This window comes from Falco rusticolus, chromosome 9 (assembly GCF_015220075.1).
Source record: "Falco rusticolus isolate bFalRus1 chromosome 9, bFalRus1.pri, whole genome shotgun sequence".
Lineage (NCBI taxonomy): Eukaryota > Metazoa > Chordata > Aves > Falconiformes > Falconidae > Falco > Falco rusticolus.
In genome coordinates, this window is record NC_051195.1 from 38,456,627 (window position 1) to 38,475,744 (window position 19,118).

Genomic DNA, 19,118 nt, shown 5'->3' on the forward strand with positions numbered 1-19,118 from the left:
TACAAATACTTCCATAGTGACCTCTACAGTCTAAAACATCCTGTGGGGCAAGGGTAGTGATAGCTATCAAGTCACTCGTTTATTTTTATTTTCTTTGAAATAGATGAGGCTTAGGCACCAGTCTGGGGTATATCTTCATGGAAACTAATTCCTGATCTGCTCTGTTGGTTCATTGCTTTTTTTACTTGGTGATCCAAGAAGTATTGTGTCCTTCCAGCTTATGAACTGCATCCAATATTTATGAAATACTGGAGCTAGTCGTGGATTACATGAGACTATATATGCACAAAACTATCCTCTGAGCAGCACTGAAAGACAATGTCACAACCCAGCTAAGTGTTCCCACCAGGCCCCCTTTTGGAGAGAGACTTAATTTTCTTCCTACATTTGTTAGTTGCTTATCACAGTCACGTAGTGCAAGTCAGATGAAACCATGAATATTCATTTTAGTGTTCAAAGAAAGCTGCAAGTGATCTGAAAGGGCATCAAGCTCGGCTCCAGTTTAAGATGGCATAATAAATACTCAAATTATTATTAATGTGCAGGGAAGAAAAGGATGGTTCCAGGCTGGCTGTGCAGCCAAAACCAACGTTGTGATTAGAAGAGGAAAAATGCAGTAAAAAGGAGGCACACCTCTTTGCACACTTAGGCATGAGAAAGCACTACATTTAAACTGATAAAACCTTTATATAAATGTGGCAGAAGCCCCTTTTTCTTGTTCAGAAGATTAACTGAAGCAAAATCCAGAACTAGCTCCATCCCAGCCTCCGGCAGGCTCTCTCCACCAGGACAGCCCTACTTGCTCCCACATTGTCTTTCTGGCTTACTCCAGCTCCATGTTGGTTTAATGGTTCACTGCTTAAACCACCCTTGTTGAACTAGTTCTGCAAGTCACAGCAGGGGCAGTATTACCTCTGAAAACCAGCTCAAACTACAGTACAAATAAGTATGTAGAGACCATTCTTAATGCTTCATTGATATTATTCAAACACTTTAAACACACTGCATTACTGGTAATGTAGAAAGAAATGTTTCGTATGAGTACATGAGCATCACCAATTCTCCAGTCAATGCTTTTTTTAGAAAGAAAGAGGAGTTACCCCTGAATAAAGCTCATTAGCGAGGTCTGAGAAGTTAGTCATGGTCATCTTTAAGTACAATAAAGATGTATTTCAAACTGTAACCATGTCACAGACAAGATCCAATCACTTCTTTTGTCGATGGTGTAATCACCGTTATGCTGCTGCTACAAATGCAACATGCCTTAGCTTGTGGGAGCAGCAGCACACAGTTCTAGATGCTAAAGCTAATGCTGCTTTCAGCTGCAGCTGCTGGCTAGCTGAAAGCTCTCAGCCTCAGAATTCAGCCATTCAAGAACTGCAGCACAAACTTACTCCAGAATAGAGCCTACCACTGCTGTGTATGAAGGGCTCTGGCTTAAATTTTCTTCTCATTAAAGGAAATAAGTTTACGCAACTTCAGTATTAAAGTTTAATATCAAACAATTTGCTCATTGTTACCAATTTTCAATTACAAAACAGGCTCCAAAAAATCTTCATAAAATACGTTTAACTGGCTGAACAGAGTTAAGTGTGTTCAGACTGCAAGGGTAAATATCCATAATTTTTTGGTATAAATTATCTACAAAAACTGGTATAAACAATATTCCAATCTTAGTATGGGTTCCATCTAGGATTAGACAAATTCTCACGGCGACATCCACTATTAAAGTTCGTTCCCGTTAACGCATTTCTGCTGCTGAAGCCGGGCTTTGCGTAATGCCTCCAGCTGTTTTGCTCGCAGCCACCTCTCTCTTGACAGCGTTGTCTGCCCCGCGCTGAGAGACAAGAACCTGGATGAGCAGAAACAGAACAATTCACAGAACAGAACCGTTCACAGTCAGGTTCGATAAGCTAACACAGTACAAACCCAGTTTTCTTTCAGTATCTTACAAAAGCCCGGGAAGAAAGGGGGAGGAAACACGTCACTAATTAAGAATCTGTGACAAGAGGAACAAAGGAAGAGGAGAGTCCACCTTTGGATTGCCAGCAGTCTCATGCAACTGCGATCAAACTGCAGAATACAAGCATTGCCTTTGTTACCAGCTTGCTAGAAAGTCTCAAAGTTGTGAGGAACAGCACTACCCACCTTGCTACAAGCAGAGTTCTGTGCAGATCATCAGCTGTTATACTCTCAGGGTCATTCTTGCGCATTTCTACAAAGTCTTCCTCTACTGCCTAGAAACAATACAGCACGTGATTAAGTGGCAAAAAAGAATCTTTGCTATGAGATAAGCTTTTAAGGAGCTAAATGCCATAATTACCCTTAGATTTCAGGAGAAACATTTCAACTCATTGCTGTCAGGAAGTGAGCCTGAATAAAAAAGAGGCTACTTCTCGTCTTTAAAAATAATTAGTTTTCAAAATGTGGTTTAGAAAGCAGGGTACGTGTGAAGTATATACTGAAATACTCGACAATACAGATCTTTGAAGGCACGTTCAGGACAAGAGAATGTGTCTGTTGGGTTTTTAGAAAAGTTTCAGGAGAATCGCTGATGGGGAGAGAGCAATGGGAAAGTACAGTCACTTTCTATTAATGTGCCTTCTATCTGAGTTGCAAACATTGGTGAAGTCCTCCATACCTTGGTCACTTCATCAGATATACTGTAGTCCAGCAGCCTCAATAAACTTAGATAAATTCGAAATTTGTTCAACACAGAAGGCAGCACTGCTGTTAGGAGGCTGTTCATATACTCTTCCATGTTTGGTGGAATTATCTGTGGTTGTAAGTGGACTTGGCAATCTGACTGAAAAATAAAATTACATATTATCTCTTTCCATTTTCTATTCCAAGACTGATTTAATCTCTAAAGCAACAGAAGTCACTATTTCCCAAATTTAAGGTGAGACAATATTTAACAGTTCCCTTTTTAAAAACCAGCGTGAAGTCCTTACTCAAGCAGGAGCCAGTTTCACTTAGAGGCAAAAGAGCGAACACTCAGTTCATAAAGCTGAAATGCAAGAGATCAAGGATTTGTAAGCTTAGGCTACTCGTTTATTCTAGGGTCAATGCCAGACCCGCTGCTCTTTATTCCTGCGCCCATCACCTCAGAAACGACTGGGCTAGAATAAGGCTTGGAGAGCGGCAGTGTATCTGCAGGCTTTCCCCACTACTGGGATGTCTGTTAAGAACTTCGGTCACTGCCTTGCCATCACCATGATTCAGCCAAGGGGGAGGGAAGGTTGGCCTCCTAGTTTTCTGATGAACAGGTTTTTGGCCTGGCTGCAGCCATAAGTGAGAAGGCCGTAACTAATGCTAGTGTCATGACCAGCTCAGTCACAAGACCGTTTTCCTGTCTTCACTTGTCTCTGGAATGACATGCTCGAAGTAAGTAGCTACCAACTGTAGTTATTCCCCAAATTCAGGAAGACCTTGCCATACCGGTAGGAGCGATCGGCCCTCTGAAGTGATAAGAACATTAATATTGCAGGGGAATTCCATCTGGTGGTAACTGAAGTCATAATCCACCTTCTGCCAAGTTATCAGATTACCCAGTGCTGTCACGTTATGTACACCTAGAAAAGCAAGAATAAATTCTCTGACAACTGGACCTAAACAAATAGCAGACGTGATTCCCCACCCCCCCCAATCTGTTTTTAATGAGCAGCTAGCAGAATAATCCTTGCAAGCATCCTGTTTCTTCCTGTATCTGGTATCTTCCAGATACGAGACAACCATTTCTTAAGACCAAAATTAAGAATTCTTGAAGGATTTCAAGCCTAAATTTTATCTGGCCTAGTGTATGTGTTAACAGCTCTCCATAGGTCCTACAAAGCCAGATAACAATTTACAGTGGGGGAAAAAACACCCCACAAAACCTCTCTTCAAAAGAGAAGAAAACACTACCTATTACCTGACATGAACTGCAATTAAAAACCACCAACAAAAAAAACCCCAAACCAAACAACTCTTGCTGGATGAAGAACACATTAGATAGGCTAGCAAGACCAGAACAGCTGAGAAACATACTCATTGTCATTTTGCCAAATATTTATAGAAGTCACTGCTTTACCTGGAACTAAGTTATTTGAAATTTATAAAAGTTAAGAATAGACAAACTAACTGGTTAACTCTTGGAATCTTCCCTTTGAAATGCTGACGTGTACCTGACAGTTTGAATTTCTCTTCAGCAGTGTTACTGCATCAAACAACATATTTATTAAAAAGAAAAACATAACAATAGATGAGTATTAATTTACTATACTGTAAATAAAGGCAAATTTAATATTATGGATTACTTCTGGGACATTTTCCTACTTGAAATGTCTAAGCTGTAGCTTCCAAGCATTCCAAACCAACTGCTAGATTTGAAGATACTTATTCCTGCCTATGATTAAATTTTGTTCCCAACATTGTTATAAGAAATTAAAAATTCTTACTTTTTTACTCTACATTCAGTAGAGAACATCATCACATCAACAGAAATGAAATAAAATTAACAAGCCTTTTTTTATCTGCAACATTTAATACTTATTACTTTTCATTAAATGTTGAGGGGTTTTAGATACTAAGGACAAACATTTTAGAAAACCTATAATCCAGCACAGCAAGATTTTTCTGTAAATTTTAGTGTGCCCCCCCTCCCCCCCTTTTTTTTTTTTAAACAATGCAAAGATTTCTACTATTTTACTGTTTTCTTTAGGGAAAATTTTTAACTTTACTAAAGCACAGGAAGAAAAAATTACTGAAGATTTGAAAGCAAGTGCATAATTTGAACAAACAACTTCTAATAGCAGTAATTAAAAAAAAATAATAATGTTTCTAAGTAGAATCAACCTGAAATCTGAACCTCACTAGTTCTGCCAGACTAAGTGCTTGAATGGGACAGAGTACTGGTACTTCCTAGGGAGACCCGACAGTTTACAGCATCACACATTCTAGCAGGTTTCTCAAGATCGCATTTTTATTTTGAAATAAGTCACTTCCCATGACTCTTTATTCTTCTTTCCTTGAAATCACCACAGATATCTGTTCTATGCATTCTCCAGTTACTGAATTTCTAATAGGTACTGCAACTCACCTCTTCTATGTAGTTTATAGTTAAATTAATTGTCTAAAGCTCTGTAGAAAGCATACCACGCAGTGCTACATCAGCATACAAGACAGAATCATCATGCTGTTCCACACAGTGATAGCTATTTTTTATCTACAGTTTTTAGTTCGGTTTTCAGTGATGGTTTCCATATATACAGTGAAATATAAAGAATTAGGAAGCAGCATACGCTTCCCCCACTTCTTCATTCATTATCACAGGGAAGTGAAAGGCCTGATTCATTCTAATGAATCAGAGGTATACTGGTCTAAAGAATTATTCAAATTATTCGCCTTTTCTACCAAGTGACAAAGACACTGTCGGGAGTTCTCTACAATGCAAGCAAAGCTATACCAAACAACGGCCATCTTGTTTCATTTTATTGGTCATCTGTGGTCTGGGATAGAGATCCTGACTCAATGCAAGCATTTGAGCAAAACATCAGGAACTTCCAGAAAATAGAACAGGGAAAAAAAAACCCCAAGACATCAAGCCTTAAGTTGCCTGAGAGGGCTGCACACTAGCAGGAAGCTAGTTCAAGCAACGAAATAGGATATGGAAGCCACAAACAGTTTTGTAATAGAAAATTACCTCCGGGACACACTTAGCATCACTGTCTTTAAATGTATCAACTTTCAACCTTCCAGATGAGATTCACTTTTTTTAAAACAACCAACCAACCAACATCTACCTGTTGTGTCAAGCTGTCCTTGCTCAAGCTGAGTCTCGTCTACTACAAGGGAAGTGTTGCTGGCAAGCTGCAATACTCCACTGACTAAGCGATTGGCTGTGTAGTCTTTGTGCGGGATAAATCGTGAATGGTTCATGTTTTCAATGGTCATTTGTAGCCGATAGGACTGCAACAAGAAAAGAAACCAATCAGCACATTTCCTCTCCTCCAGCTTCCCTAGTAAATACTGCTTCCATTAACAAGAGCTACAACCCTGAACCTCCACAGTCAGTAAACCAAAACTTGTTACCGCAATATAGAATACATTAATGCAAATGTCCAAATGCTAAATACTTAAAATACACATTTTCCAAAGAAAAATAATGCTGTTAAAAGTTCATATCACCTGTATTCCACACCTAGGAGGAGCAAAACAACAGATGATTTATTGCAGCAATTACTATGACCCCAAATTGAATTACTATGAATTTTCTGCAAAACAGTATCCACAAACTTGGGAATAAACAGTAATGACACCATAATTAAATGACCTAAATGTCTATAAACATATCAATCCAGAAAGACAAAATAAAGCATGCAGCATCTCTCTGTCAGTTTAATACCTACGAGGGGATGATATCATTCCACATGCATCCTCGATGACTAGGTAAATAGAGACTTCAACTGATAAGCAAACCGTATCTCCATTTTTATCTGCCCTCCACGTGCCCAGCAGAAGCCTTTGTTTAAGAAGCCTGCCTTTAAAGTATTGTTTATTTAGTAGGAACAATTAGTCCAACATCTACCACCACAAATATTAAAGGACTATAATGCCATAATTCTTACTGCTGGAACAAGCTGCTGGATAATGCGGTATATGTGCTCTGTGAAGATACTGTTTCTTGGACATCCGCTCAAGTTGACTGTGAATTTTCCCAGAGGAAGCACATCTCGTCTTGCATAACTAAACCAAAAATAACCCGGGTTAGGCAAGCATCTCATTAATGTGGTGAATACAAGTGTCAATCAGTTTGAGTGTTGCACAGTATCTCTGATAGCTAGCAGCGTTTCAATACCAATACATACATAAATAATAGCCACCTTTTCTTCCTTCTCCAGCATCCAAGGAGCTAAGTTAGGCTGAAGGCTGCTTTGGAAGGCTTTGCAGCATTGCACAAAAGCAGTACATTTATAGTGCTTGAGATCCTGCAATGTGCCTTCTAAATGTTCTATTCTCCTTGTTCTCTATCATGACTCAGTAAATAAATATACTTCATCCTTTCCTTTCTTGTCCTCTAATCTCGGTTTCCCTGCTTATCATACTCGTTCATTTCTTTTACCTGCCCTCAGCTTTCCTCTCCCTCTTTTTACTGTATATCTTTTCCCCATTCCTGTCAAATTTCAGCTTTTTTGTGTTATCAGCCAAGAGAGAAAACACATTCTAGTCTAAGTGCTAAAGCATTCACAGTCCCACTAGGTAGAATGAAGTGTGCATAGAATGAAAAGAAAAAAAAAATGCATACTGATACCGAAGTACTTATATTTACATGGGACAAGGATTCAGGGCAGACTGTAAAAACAACCCCACCAAAAATCTCGTCAGCTCATAATTATGGTGCTATAGCATTATGTTCGATCTGTCTTGATACCACCTGTCTTGCTGAGGCTGAGAAATGTGTTACGGCTTTTTATACATCAGTTGGAGGTACAAGAAAAGTAAGATGCCGAGTCCAATTACAGCTCTGTAAATACTTCTGTGAAACAAATACATGCTGTACTATTCACTTCGTAGCAAAATGAAATTCTTAAAAACCATAAAAACAAGCGGTTTACTTACCAAGAAATTACTTTTTCTTTTAGAAGATGGAATCCATTTTCATTTTCAAGAAAGACTACAATTAAATCAGAGCCTGACAACTGTACTTAATCTAATCAGAACATATTGCCTGAAGTTTCACACCTGAAATTTTAATGAGTCAAAGGATGGCTCTTTCATCCAGTGACAATGTCAAGCAAATCCACTTTAATCAGCCGCAAAGACAGATGCACATTCAGCTACAGCATCAGCTCAGGCAGCATATTTCTATCCCATGCTAACTGGGGTCACTTGAACTTACCACAAAACATATGTCTACACTTAATTAAACAAATTCTCAGAACGTACCTTTCAGTATCTTTTAATACCTAAACAATAATTACTGCAGTTAGTAAATGCCATCTTTGAGAAGTCAGTTGCATGTCCTACTCAATAAAAGAAGCCAGAGATAAAAAGAAGTTTTCACACCTCTGTTTAAAAGCGTGTTTTGAATATTTTGTCCAGCTCCCAAAGGAACGCTGAAAGGACATACTGCCACAAAACTGGCCTTTTAACAAAACTTACTGTTATTTCAGACAATTAAATATTTGTGTCTATTATGACAGGACAACTCTAGCTGGCCAAAGTATAATCATGGAACCACAGAATCATTTAGGTTGGAAAAGACCTTTAAGATCACCAAGTCCAACCATTAGCCTACCACTGCCAAGACCATCACTAAAACCATGCCCCCTAAGAGCCACATCTATGCTACTGGAATAAGTACTATTTAAGCTATTTCTGCCGTTTATTTGCAAAGTGGTGAAGAACTCCATAAAAGAAGATTTATTTTAAGAGATGAATATATAAATTCTCAGCAAGCATCTGAATACTTACACTGTAGAGATGAGATGCAAGATAAGGTATTCAGCAGCCAAACTGTCTCCCAAAAGGGCGTGGGTGAGGAACCCAAGCAACTCTGCCCTCACTGGTGACAGCTCAGACATGAAATTAGAAACAACTGACAAAAGAGCAGAAGACAACAAATGTCAGAAAATGTGCTGTTCCTCACACTCTTCCCTCTACATAAATCTTACCTTCCCTTACAGTTTGATGAAGAAAAAGTCACTCCAAAGCAGTCTAGGAAAAATAAACATTCATTTTCCAACTGACAATTACTGGCTTTGGATAACCTGAGTCACTCAACATTACCTTGGAAATGCTTTCTTTTTATTTTTTTATTAGATATTATGTAATGCATTTGCAGAAGGCTGTAAAGTTTGGAGCCAAATTTCTAAAACTGATAACTTATCCATACTATATTAAAGGCAGACACACACTCCCTCCCCCTTACACGTAGGCAGCTCAGGACAACCAATACAAGGCACACAAGCAAGAAAATGATAAATATCAAATAGAGGTTTGCATGCAATAATTCAGTGACGAAAAAATAACAGTCAAATAGGCCACAAACAATAGCATAGAATTGCCTAATTTTCTTCACAGCATTACAATTCTTTATGTTGTCGGTATGTTTCTTATTCTCACTGTTACACTAAATTGGAAATCTAATTTTCCAGCAATTCACTACTCCATTTGAAAAGAAATAAAATCTTACGGCTGAACAATTTGGTAAAATCCTTGGGCACGTAGCATGCAAAACCAAGTTTCATATAAACCACATTTATTTTTGAAAAATAAACGCATAAGCATCACAAACACTTGCATCTTGTCCAGTTTTGTAGTGTTGAACGCTTCCTCCATTTAACAAGATTTAAATTCAAACCCTCCCACTGATGCATTTGTCGGCGAGCAAAACAGTTGTTCACACGTACTAGGAAACTGCACATTTACATGTACACAGAGAGAGGTCCAGTTCGGATACTCACAGGTTTTACTCTCTTCTTCATTAAGGCAGGCAGGCAGTAATGGGTTAATGTGTTGTAATTTCTGTGCCAAAATCACGTGGATTCTGGGGACTAATGAGGCTGGAGGACTGTGTACTCTCTGTTCTTCTGCTGTGTCCATACACTCCATAGGGTCGAGGGCTGAGCTATCCCTAGGACAGGGCACAGCACAACTGGACTTAGAAACACTGCACACAAATTTCCCTCCATCTGACTAAGAGCAGCTGGAACCAGGCCAAGAACACAGCACATCAGAACAAACAACATCCGCTCCCAGCTCCCGGTAACGCCTCCCTTGTTCAAGTTACCTTCTTTATGATTTTCATAAACACCACAAATACTGAATCACAATTATATAATGATACAGAAATGCCAAAGCATGCTTGACCAAAAAATTTCGGATTCTATTATTTCCAGAAAGTAATCAGATCTTACTTTTCTGAAGAAAAAAAAAAAAAAAAAAGCCAAGCCCCAAAAACCAAACCCCAAAACCAAACCCCCCAACAAAACCACATGTATTATTTGCTGCACTGTTTCGTAAGATGTAGCTTCAAATAAAACGTTAGACACTGTCCTGTCCAGCATGTATTGAACAGTCTAAACTTTTAAGAAAATAAGATCATGATTTATTACATTTTTCTGTGTATACACGTGGGATTTTCATACTCCACTGGGTTCTGGAGCCTGACAACAAGATTTTCTAGACTGTCACAGAACAGCTGTATCACTGGCTGACTGAAAAAAAAGGAGCAAAGAAATCCTAATGTACCTCTGCTCAAACCTGAAGGTATTGCCTCTTAAGGATTTGGATACACAAGTTTTGCTCTCCCTGATGATGCCTTAAAAAATGTCTTCCATGTGGTTTTCCTTTGTTATGTAGAAACTAAAAATCCCTAAAGTGACTATACCAGATGATAGTAAAGTTTTGTACTAATTTATTCAACCTGTACCAGTTTTACAAGTTGAAAGGCTTTGTAACTTCAAACCCTCTTCAGCAGTCCACCAACAGACTATCCACTCTTTCCATTAAAAGAAGTTTCTTGTATTTCCATGCAAAACATTGCTAAATGCCACCATTTTGTCTATTTCTGATAGAATGACATGCAGGAAAAAACCCCAACCACCTATGACAGACCAACTGAGCTGTCAGTCTGGGATTAGCTGTCAAGACAGATGATAACCAAAAGCAGCTGACCATGCTGAGGCAATTTTTAAGAAGCTGGCACTCTAGATGATTCACACTGCACTCTCGATAGTGTACTTATCAGAAAAACAAACAAAATTGCCAACAGGAATAAAGTGCAATGGTTCACGACATCAGCTGTACCTATGTTAGATCTGTCCACAGTTTTATTTTAAAAATTGATTTCTTGCATCCTTCTGTAGTTTGGATTTTGTCAAGCAAGTACTTGCAGAACGACAGAAGAAATGGGAAATTTCTATCAGCAGTATAACGTGATGATACAAAATCAACCCAATTTTTACTAACTTTGGTCACTTTCACATGGAGACATGCAACTTTTTTAAAAAAAATATTTTTCAGAACCACGTATAGTGGTAATTTTGATGGACTTACAAATTATTTCAAAAGGATATTTTACAATTTTAAAGCTTATTTGAAAACTTTGTTCACTATTCACTCGTTCACTGAAAGTTTAATAGGAATAAAAGGGTACAAAACGTTTAGCTATAGGAGCACTTTCTGCTTTATAGACTGTACAACCACCAAAAATAAAGGTGCATCGTGTATCCAAGGGTATGGACATACCAGAGTACCATGGCCTTCCAAGTTTACAGGACGGTGGTTCTAACACTTTCCACATCAAGCTTTTTTTAGACATCGAAATTCACCTCTTCGGCATAATTTTTATGAATTTACACACTTCCCTGTCTGTATTAAGAGCACAGCCAAAATATTTTGCTCCTTGAAATAAAAATTTCCTTCATTTCAGGATCATGCAGCAGGGGAGCCTTACCTCTCTTCATTGTTCACTATGCTCAGCACTGGGTCCACAGACAAAATACCGTACACCTCCAGAACATCATTGACTTTGAAGGTATCCCAGCTCTCATAGACCTGCCACAAAGAGAAAACATTAAAATACAGAGACAGATGGGTCAGATACAGGACTGCACACAAACACAGACAAAAGAAAAAATCTCAGGAGACTCAAATGTAGACTGAGAACCGTCTGTGTGAAAAGGTCTCTCCTCATTCTCAGTGTCAGTAAGCTTACATTGGAAAACCAAGCATCTATGACTGGATGTTTTCTCCAATTAGCATTCTTTTGCTACACAAATGTAAACAACTGTATTCTCATCTGATTTATCAAGATTTGCTGAATAAGAGAGCACTCAACACAGTAACAGCACTGCAATTTTGTGTTGGGGGTTTCATAGTCAATATAGCATACTAGCGAATCAATGACTATTTCAAATACAAGAATTGTAGTGTATTGGGTTTTTTCGCTTGTTCCATCACAACTTTTTTTGTTTATAGAGGACAAATTCTAAAAGCAAAACATCAGGACTCAATACCAGCTATACCCTCAAGCATCTAGTAATGGACAATTTTTTTAGAGTAAGTGCAGTGAGAAGGTGCAAACCCTAATAAATGCTGTTGAAGGATTTCAGCAATTTAAATTCCGTGCTCATGAAAAGTTAACGTAATAGTGAGAGAACAGTATCATTATCTGTAGAAACAAAATACTGGACTCGAGAAACAATTTCTGTGCTATAAACCAATGCAAGACTAACTACTTACATTCTAACTTCAGATTCTGTCTGCCTCACTGAGGCTACAGCCATACTACTCATCATCTCTCCACTTCTGTTACCTTTACAAGACATGCTGGCCCCTTCTCTCCTGGCAATGGAAATTTAAGTCAAGTGGAGGAGAGCAGTTGGGAGAAATGAGATGATGACCTGCAGAAGCTTCTGTTTCTAATCTCTTTGGCTCCACACACCCATGGATATCACCTCCACTGCCTGAAAAATACAGGATTCGTAGGCTCTTTAAACAGAAATGCAAAAGTGAACAACTTTCTTCAGAGAGCAACACAGAATTAAGCTAATTTAACATGACATCTCAGCCAAAAATATTTAATAAAGCAATATATTTGACAGAAGAGAATCTTAGAATAGAAAAGTCTCACAGATGCATATTTTATATTATCAAGTGTGAGTGAGTATTGGTAAAGATCTATGTGTTTTAGAAACCCAAACATGGCCACAAATCTCATTTTCAAAATGTGATGTTTAAACCGCGTGAATGATATTTTTTTCCCCTAAAATCCATAGGGCTGCAAAGGTAACATTTTTCTGCACCTCACGTCTAGAAAACTATAGACATTTCTTAAAGGTGAAAGTGTGCACCCACAAAAGAGTTTATAGTAAAAATCTCTGCAATTTTAAGCAATAACAAAGCTATAAAGATCTATTCTACAATTGATTCGTCTGAGTATGAAGACAAAACAGTCTAAACTGCCTTGCAACCTGGTAAGAATACAAAAGGAAAAACGTGAATTCCACTAATGAACCTGATAGACATAGAATAAAAGCAAGCAACAGTTTCTACAATTATTTTTTCTAAAAGGACTAACGATTTTAAACTAAACACTTTCTCTTGTTCAAAAGAAAACTTGCCAAAATCTCCAAGAAACCCCCAGTGCCAGTTTAAGTGGCACCTCCACAGATGAGGATCAAAACAAATAGTTCACAGACCAATTACAACATAAGAATTGCACACCACCTGTACGCTGCTAGTGTTCAAAATACCATCCTCTTAAACAGTTTAATAGCTTTCTTCAGGATGCCACAACTGTCTGCTATTAACCTGGCTCCTTCATGAAGTTGGATTAGTAAACCATGTCAGAAAAAAGGTAAGGCTGGAACACATTTTTTAGATAGATACTACAGTTTGTAGCAAAGCAGCACCTAACTGACTTGTAGTTTAAACAATTAAGACCCATACACACAGTGTGAGAGCCAAGATTACATGGCTTTCCCCAGATTACCATGAAATCTGCTATAGAATGGGAAATTAAACAGGAACCCCTACATTTCAGCCTGCTGCTATAAATTCTTTGTGTGCTGTTACATACAGAAGGCAATGTACAAGTGCTGCCGCACAAAATACCGACGTTAGGAATTAACTCTAGAAGACAATATCAAGTCATGTAATACACATGCAACACTGTAGGCTCTTCTATGCTACTCTAATCTAAACCACTGCTGACTTCAACAAAGCTACCAAATTAGTTACAAAGGCTGCAACAACACTACTGATTCAAACTATTTCAAGTTTTGAAAATGAAATTTTTGCAAATTCTGGAAAGATATCATAATAACTATTTATCAGTAACTACTATTACCCATATGTTGCTCTTTCTGTTTAGATGGATGTAGATCCATATCCTCATCTTCCTCATAGCTCCTCTTGTGGCGACTTGGTGTGTAGGAAGTTGAAGGACTAACCCGTGCTTGGCTTGCACTAATGTATGCGTAAAATTGCAGATTAAGGAGAACGACAGACTCAAGCAAAGTAAAACCAAACGAACTTAAACAAACTGCTATGATCCTATTTTGAGCAAGACATTAAAACAGTGATTCAAAGAGTCATCTAGATGTCACCTCTTTAGATACATGAATAACCTGCTTAAGCGTACAGCAGTCATTGGCTTTGTTGAAAACAGAAACTAAAAACCACTGAGTACTATCCCATTATCAATCCCTAAAAAAAGGAGGTTTCTTTACAGCCACAGAACATGCTTGTGGTCAGGTACAACTCAAAATCTCAAGAATTTTTTCTTTCCCACATCTCAGCCCTGAAGAGCAGACATTATAATAATATTCAAAGGATATCTGATACAATTATTGTTATTACTCTGAAAAGAAACACACAGAAAGCGTTCACATACTTGTAAGATACTAGCAATACTACACTTGTAAATGAATTTTGAAAGAGCTAATATACCTTTTCTTTTCTTAGCATGATGGGCAAAACACTGAAATTGTGTTTTCATAATAGTCTGGCTCACTTTAAATTTCCATTGCTGCAGTACTTTGCTTAAGCTTCACTCAAAGATTAACTCTTATCAACCATTTTATTACAAAAATTGTGTTAACTTAGTTTTAAAATTGCATTGGCATTCTGTGCCACTGACAAGTAGCGGTTTTCTGAACTCAAAATATGAAATATCAAATCATCATAGATTTACCATCAAACTCTTATCTTTTTACCATTTTGTAATGTCTTAAGTACTCATTGAGAAAGTGACATACTGTGGTCAAACCACATAACTACAATTTTCCAGGACTTACTGTCTTAACATGGTCAGTTCCAGGCACCTTTACAGGTTCTTGTAGGAGAATCTCTCTGTGTGTCTTAATTTAATCAGAAAATGCCAATGGAATACCATGGCTCAATTGAATTTTCTCTTTTTCTAAACGTTTGCAAATAGAAATTAACAGAAATTTTCAAGACCCTCCCAAGCAAACATGAAAATCTAGTCTAAATCCCCAACAGATGAAAAAGCAATGCTCCTAAATTAATTTGCATCCCTTTTCTGCATATAGCACGTGACTAATTTTTCCTTTTTACTTTTTCTACACCTACCACCTCTCCTGATTCACTCAAAATAAAAGAAACTTCCAATAAACTTATCTCCTTAAAGCTAATGATTTAGTTGGACATCACTGTTTGTGTAACAGAGCACTAGCTCAACCAAAAAAAGATATTTCTTTCACCCACGCTGATTCACCAGGCACCGGAACGCAGTATAAAGTCTGTCTCTCTGAGGTGACTGTTTGTGAGGAGTTCAAATCAATTTCCTGCTGAGGCTAGAATACCAATAGAAGTTTGGTTAAAAATCTGATTAGAGGTTGTTTTCTTTTTTTAAACTAATCCCACAGATTCAGTTACTCAGCCAGAAGTTATAACAAACATGCAAGACTACATATTCATGAAACAATGAATCCAATCAGGCTGTATCTCAAATACTTTAATTCTAATTGCGCTGCTCCACCAGAAGCAAATTGTTTTCCACAGCAGAAAGTTTCAAGATTAAGAGCACTTCCCCCATTCCTCCCCACCCCCCCCCCAAGCAAAACAAATTTTAAATACAACAGAAACAGCTTGAAGCCTACTGCTCTTAAAACACAAAATTAATTTCGGGTTTGTAAAGCAGTATCCTTAACTCAGGCTCATGGGCATTCTAAGAGCAGTATCTCCAGGAATTCACTGGTGAGTATGAAATAAGTTATACTGCATGTATAAACTGCATCTTTCTGTCTAGTATTTAATCTCAAAATTCACATAACTTGTATAACTTACCCCACATTCCGCCACATCTCTGTATTTACCAAAATGCAAAACCTGTCAAGAAGGGAAAGGCAATGCAATCATTCAGTTTCTGACAGCATCCTGAATATTAATTCCTTGCAACAAAATCAATGCAGTCAAAAGTGCTCAAAGACATACTGCCAAAGCTTTCACTATTTCAGTAGTTTCCATTCCTCAACAGAAGTGTAAGAAGTGATGTCTTACTTATGCCATTTGAGCCATACAGGGTTGCTTTTAAATAGTGTACAGACTCTGTAGGTTTAACTCAGAAACTAGAGAAATGTGAGGACTAGAACGGATAAGATGATGAACATTTACTGAAACAATAAATCATTATTTCACTTACACGTGCATTTGTGTTTGGGTCAACTGTTTCATATACTCCCATGTAAAACTCAGGATCAAACATATCTTGAACCATGCAGCGAAATTTCACTAAACTGTTGGGTTTTAGGTAATGTACAGGAACATCATTCAGTGATGGAACCTATAAAAAAAGATCTTATTCTAAACAACTGGTACATATTACAAAATGCTCCGAAGTAAGCCAAAACCAACAGAAAAGCTGTCACCAACTTACCCCCGATCATTTGATATATCCTACTGTTCAGTTACTTGCCTCAACCCCCATATTGCTGTTGATAGGATTAACTGCCTCTGACAATTCAGTGCCTCATCAGGTAATGTATGTAGTATTTTCTGAGTATATCGCCTGCCCTAATCCAAGCAGTAACAAAATGTGCACATCTCAGTGCCAAAAGTTTCTGCAATAGCTGTTACAGGTAACAGTTGCAATTATCAGAGACTTAACAGTTCCCAAATTCTTCCAGTTCCAAAGCCACCAGTTCTGTTCATGTCTTAGTCCTGATACTGGACTATAAAATAAATGCATTTCAGTCATTGAAAACATATGAAAACATTTGAAACTAACTCTTAAACTGGGAATTAATGCTGCTGCAGTATTAAATAGAATGTATTACTTATCTTATTCCTACTGTTATGTACCAGTGGTACCATAGCAATTGCATGCACAATTTCTTGTAACAAAAGCCTGTGGGAAACCTGTGTGTTAATGTCCAAGTCCACATTGGACCTATGTTTACATGACAATGGAAAAACAGAAGGGGAAAAAAAAATAATCAATGCAGAGGCATGTGGTGTAACTTTAAATAATGTGACTTGCAATAACAACAGTTTTCTGAATTTGAAGATAAACTCTGTTGAAAATCCCCCACATCCAACATTAAAACACAACAAAACCCAGAAGCAGCCCTACAGGAAACATCATTTTAACAAACAAACAAACATTCCCTCATGCTTCTCATCTCTAAGAAAATGCACTTTGAATTCCTCCTAGTGTTGTAAATTTAACACTATTTTGCCACCTACATGTCAATTTAAACTGCACAGAAATATTAATTACAGAATACTCTCACTAACAGAGAAATAATAAACCCAAGAATTTCCCTTCTTTTTTTTTTAGATCGGAACAGATTTGATGTAAGTTTCTAAGCCATTTAGCAGTGTTCCACAATGCCGTTTTCACCATATCAGCTTTTGAACTCAAGTACGCTGCTTTATTTTTAAACCTAAAGCACAGCTTCCTTGCTGAACTGCAAAAAGCAGGCCTGATCCAGACCAATAAGGCAGTTTTAGCAGACAGTAGTTTTTCCTAAAACCTGAAGCAGCCCAAGCAGCTATTTATTCACCCCACACAAAGTTCGCAGCACCACGATAAAAGATGATGAGAGAAGGGGTTTATAAACAGCAGTTCAGAAACTTGGCGTGTACGAACACTGCAGCTCCACAGCAGCCAGGGCAGGCATTAACGCTTTCAAAAATGACAGTATTTGTCGGCTCCTGCCATCTACTGGCTTGTACTACAAACCGGCAGCCACCAGCAGTTACGGCCCGGGCCACAACAGTGCACTGAAGCCAAGTGGATCGGTTTCTCCGGTTTCAGTCGGGATTTTACTCCTTTGCCTTACACACAGATGAAAGCAACCGAGATGTAAATTACGTATCACAAAGCCTAGGCCTAACATGTGGAAGCGTACTCATCAGGAAAAAGAACAGCTTTGCAAAAACATGTCACTGCAATAACGAAGAGGTAAAAGGAATGAAACTTAACATTTCATGTAAACTCTATTGAAACTCTAAAAGAATAAAACAATCTTACCCAGTTAGTAGCATTATTTTCTTTTAATTTTTCCTTGAAGTATTCGGTTACCTTCTTCTCCCAGTCAGAGTTTGGAACATTTTGGGCTACAAACAAAACACATTTATGGGCATATTGGCATCAAGTAACGAAACTTTTATTCAGCATTGTCCTAACGCAGTAAACGAGTTAAACATTTGCTTATATTGTGGGCAAATGACTGCAGTTTAGATTACTTTATGCTTCTTATAATTGCACCGACTGCATTTTATACCCTTTCAGGCAGCTCAAAATGAACACAGCCACTCTGGGAAGGGCGGAAAAGCTGTGGAACGCTGCAGCACACCTAGCTAGAAAGTGGAGGAGGTGAGGTACCACTTTCAGCTTTATGTTCACTGAGGAAATTTTTATTTCAACATGCTTTTAATTAAGATCAAGGCTAGTACAGCAACAACTCCAGCTGATGTCACTAGCAATATTACCACTGGTAACGCACGTAGCCAGCGTGCATTGTTCCTGAAACCCCAAACATGCCGTGTTCGTTCCCCCCCCGCCCCCATAACCGGCCTGCCGAGGCGAGACAGACCCCGCCGCCCGGGCTGAGCCGCCCGCACCGCCCTCGGGCAGGACCCCCCGCCGCCGGCGCGGCCGCGCGCCCCCTCAGAGGCCTGGGGAACGCGGCTCCCGCCCGCTCCCGGCGGGGAAGGAGGAAGCGGCCACTCGCCCTCACCACCATGCCCAGCTCGCCCGGGCACTTCCCCGTCCCCACTTTCCCCGGCCCGGCCCGCCGCCCTCCCGTGAGGGAAAGCCCCGTCCGGCCACCGCACGGTTACGGGCGCCCTCAGGGCGGGCGGGTGGCTGCTGAGAGGAGCCCGGCCGCGCCCGGCCCGCGCTTACCGAAGATGCCCTGCACGATGCTGAAGGGGTTGTTGAGCCAGTCGGCCACGCACGGCATGGCGGGGGCGAGCCTCGCCGCAGGGGACGAGGACAGGCGGCCGGCGCCCTGCAGCCGCCAACTCCCGCTCAGCAGCCTAGCACGGGGGCTCCCCACTTCCGCCCTCCTCCTCCTCCTCCTCCTCTTCCTGCGGCAATGGCGGCGCTGCCAGGGCTGGGCCCGCCCTCTCCCCGCTCGTACGCGGGGAGGCCGACAGGG

General features: G+C 39.3%; 1 protein-coding gene across 1 annotated transcript; it reads right to left on the bottom strand.

Moving 5' to 3' along the window:
* Positions 1 to 1,477: 1,477 nt before the first annotated feature.
* LOC119153317 (minichromosome maintenance complex binding protein) lies at positions 1,478 to 19,070 on the bottom strand. Its single transcript, XM_037399602.1, is given in 17 exon segments — positions 1,478 to 1,852; positions 2,149 to 2,237; positions 2,642 to 2,806; positions 3,442 to 3,575; positions 5,784 to 5,949; positions 6,609 to 6,726; positions 8,455 to 8,578; positions 9,447 to 9,616; positions 11,441 to 11,541; positions 12,302 to 12,345; positions 12,348 to 12,452; positions 13,838 to 13,967; positions 15,204 to 15,305; positions 15,799 to 15,840; positions 16,154 to 16,294; positions 17,987 to 18,072; positions 18,863 to 19,070. Coding segments are annotated over 17 exon segments (1,902 nt in total). The 5' UTR covers positions 18,921 to 19,070; the 3' UTR covers positions 1,478 to 1,725.
* Positions 19,071 to 19,118: the final 48 nt, after the last annotated feature.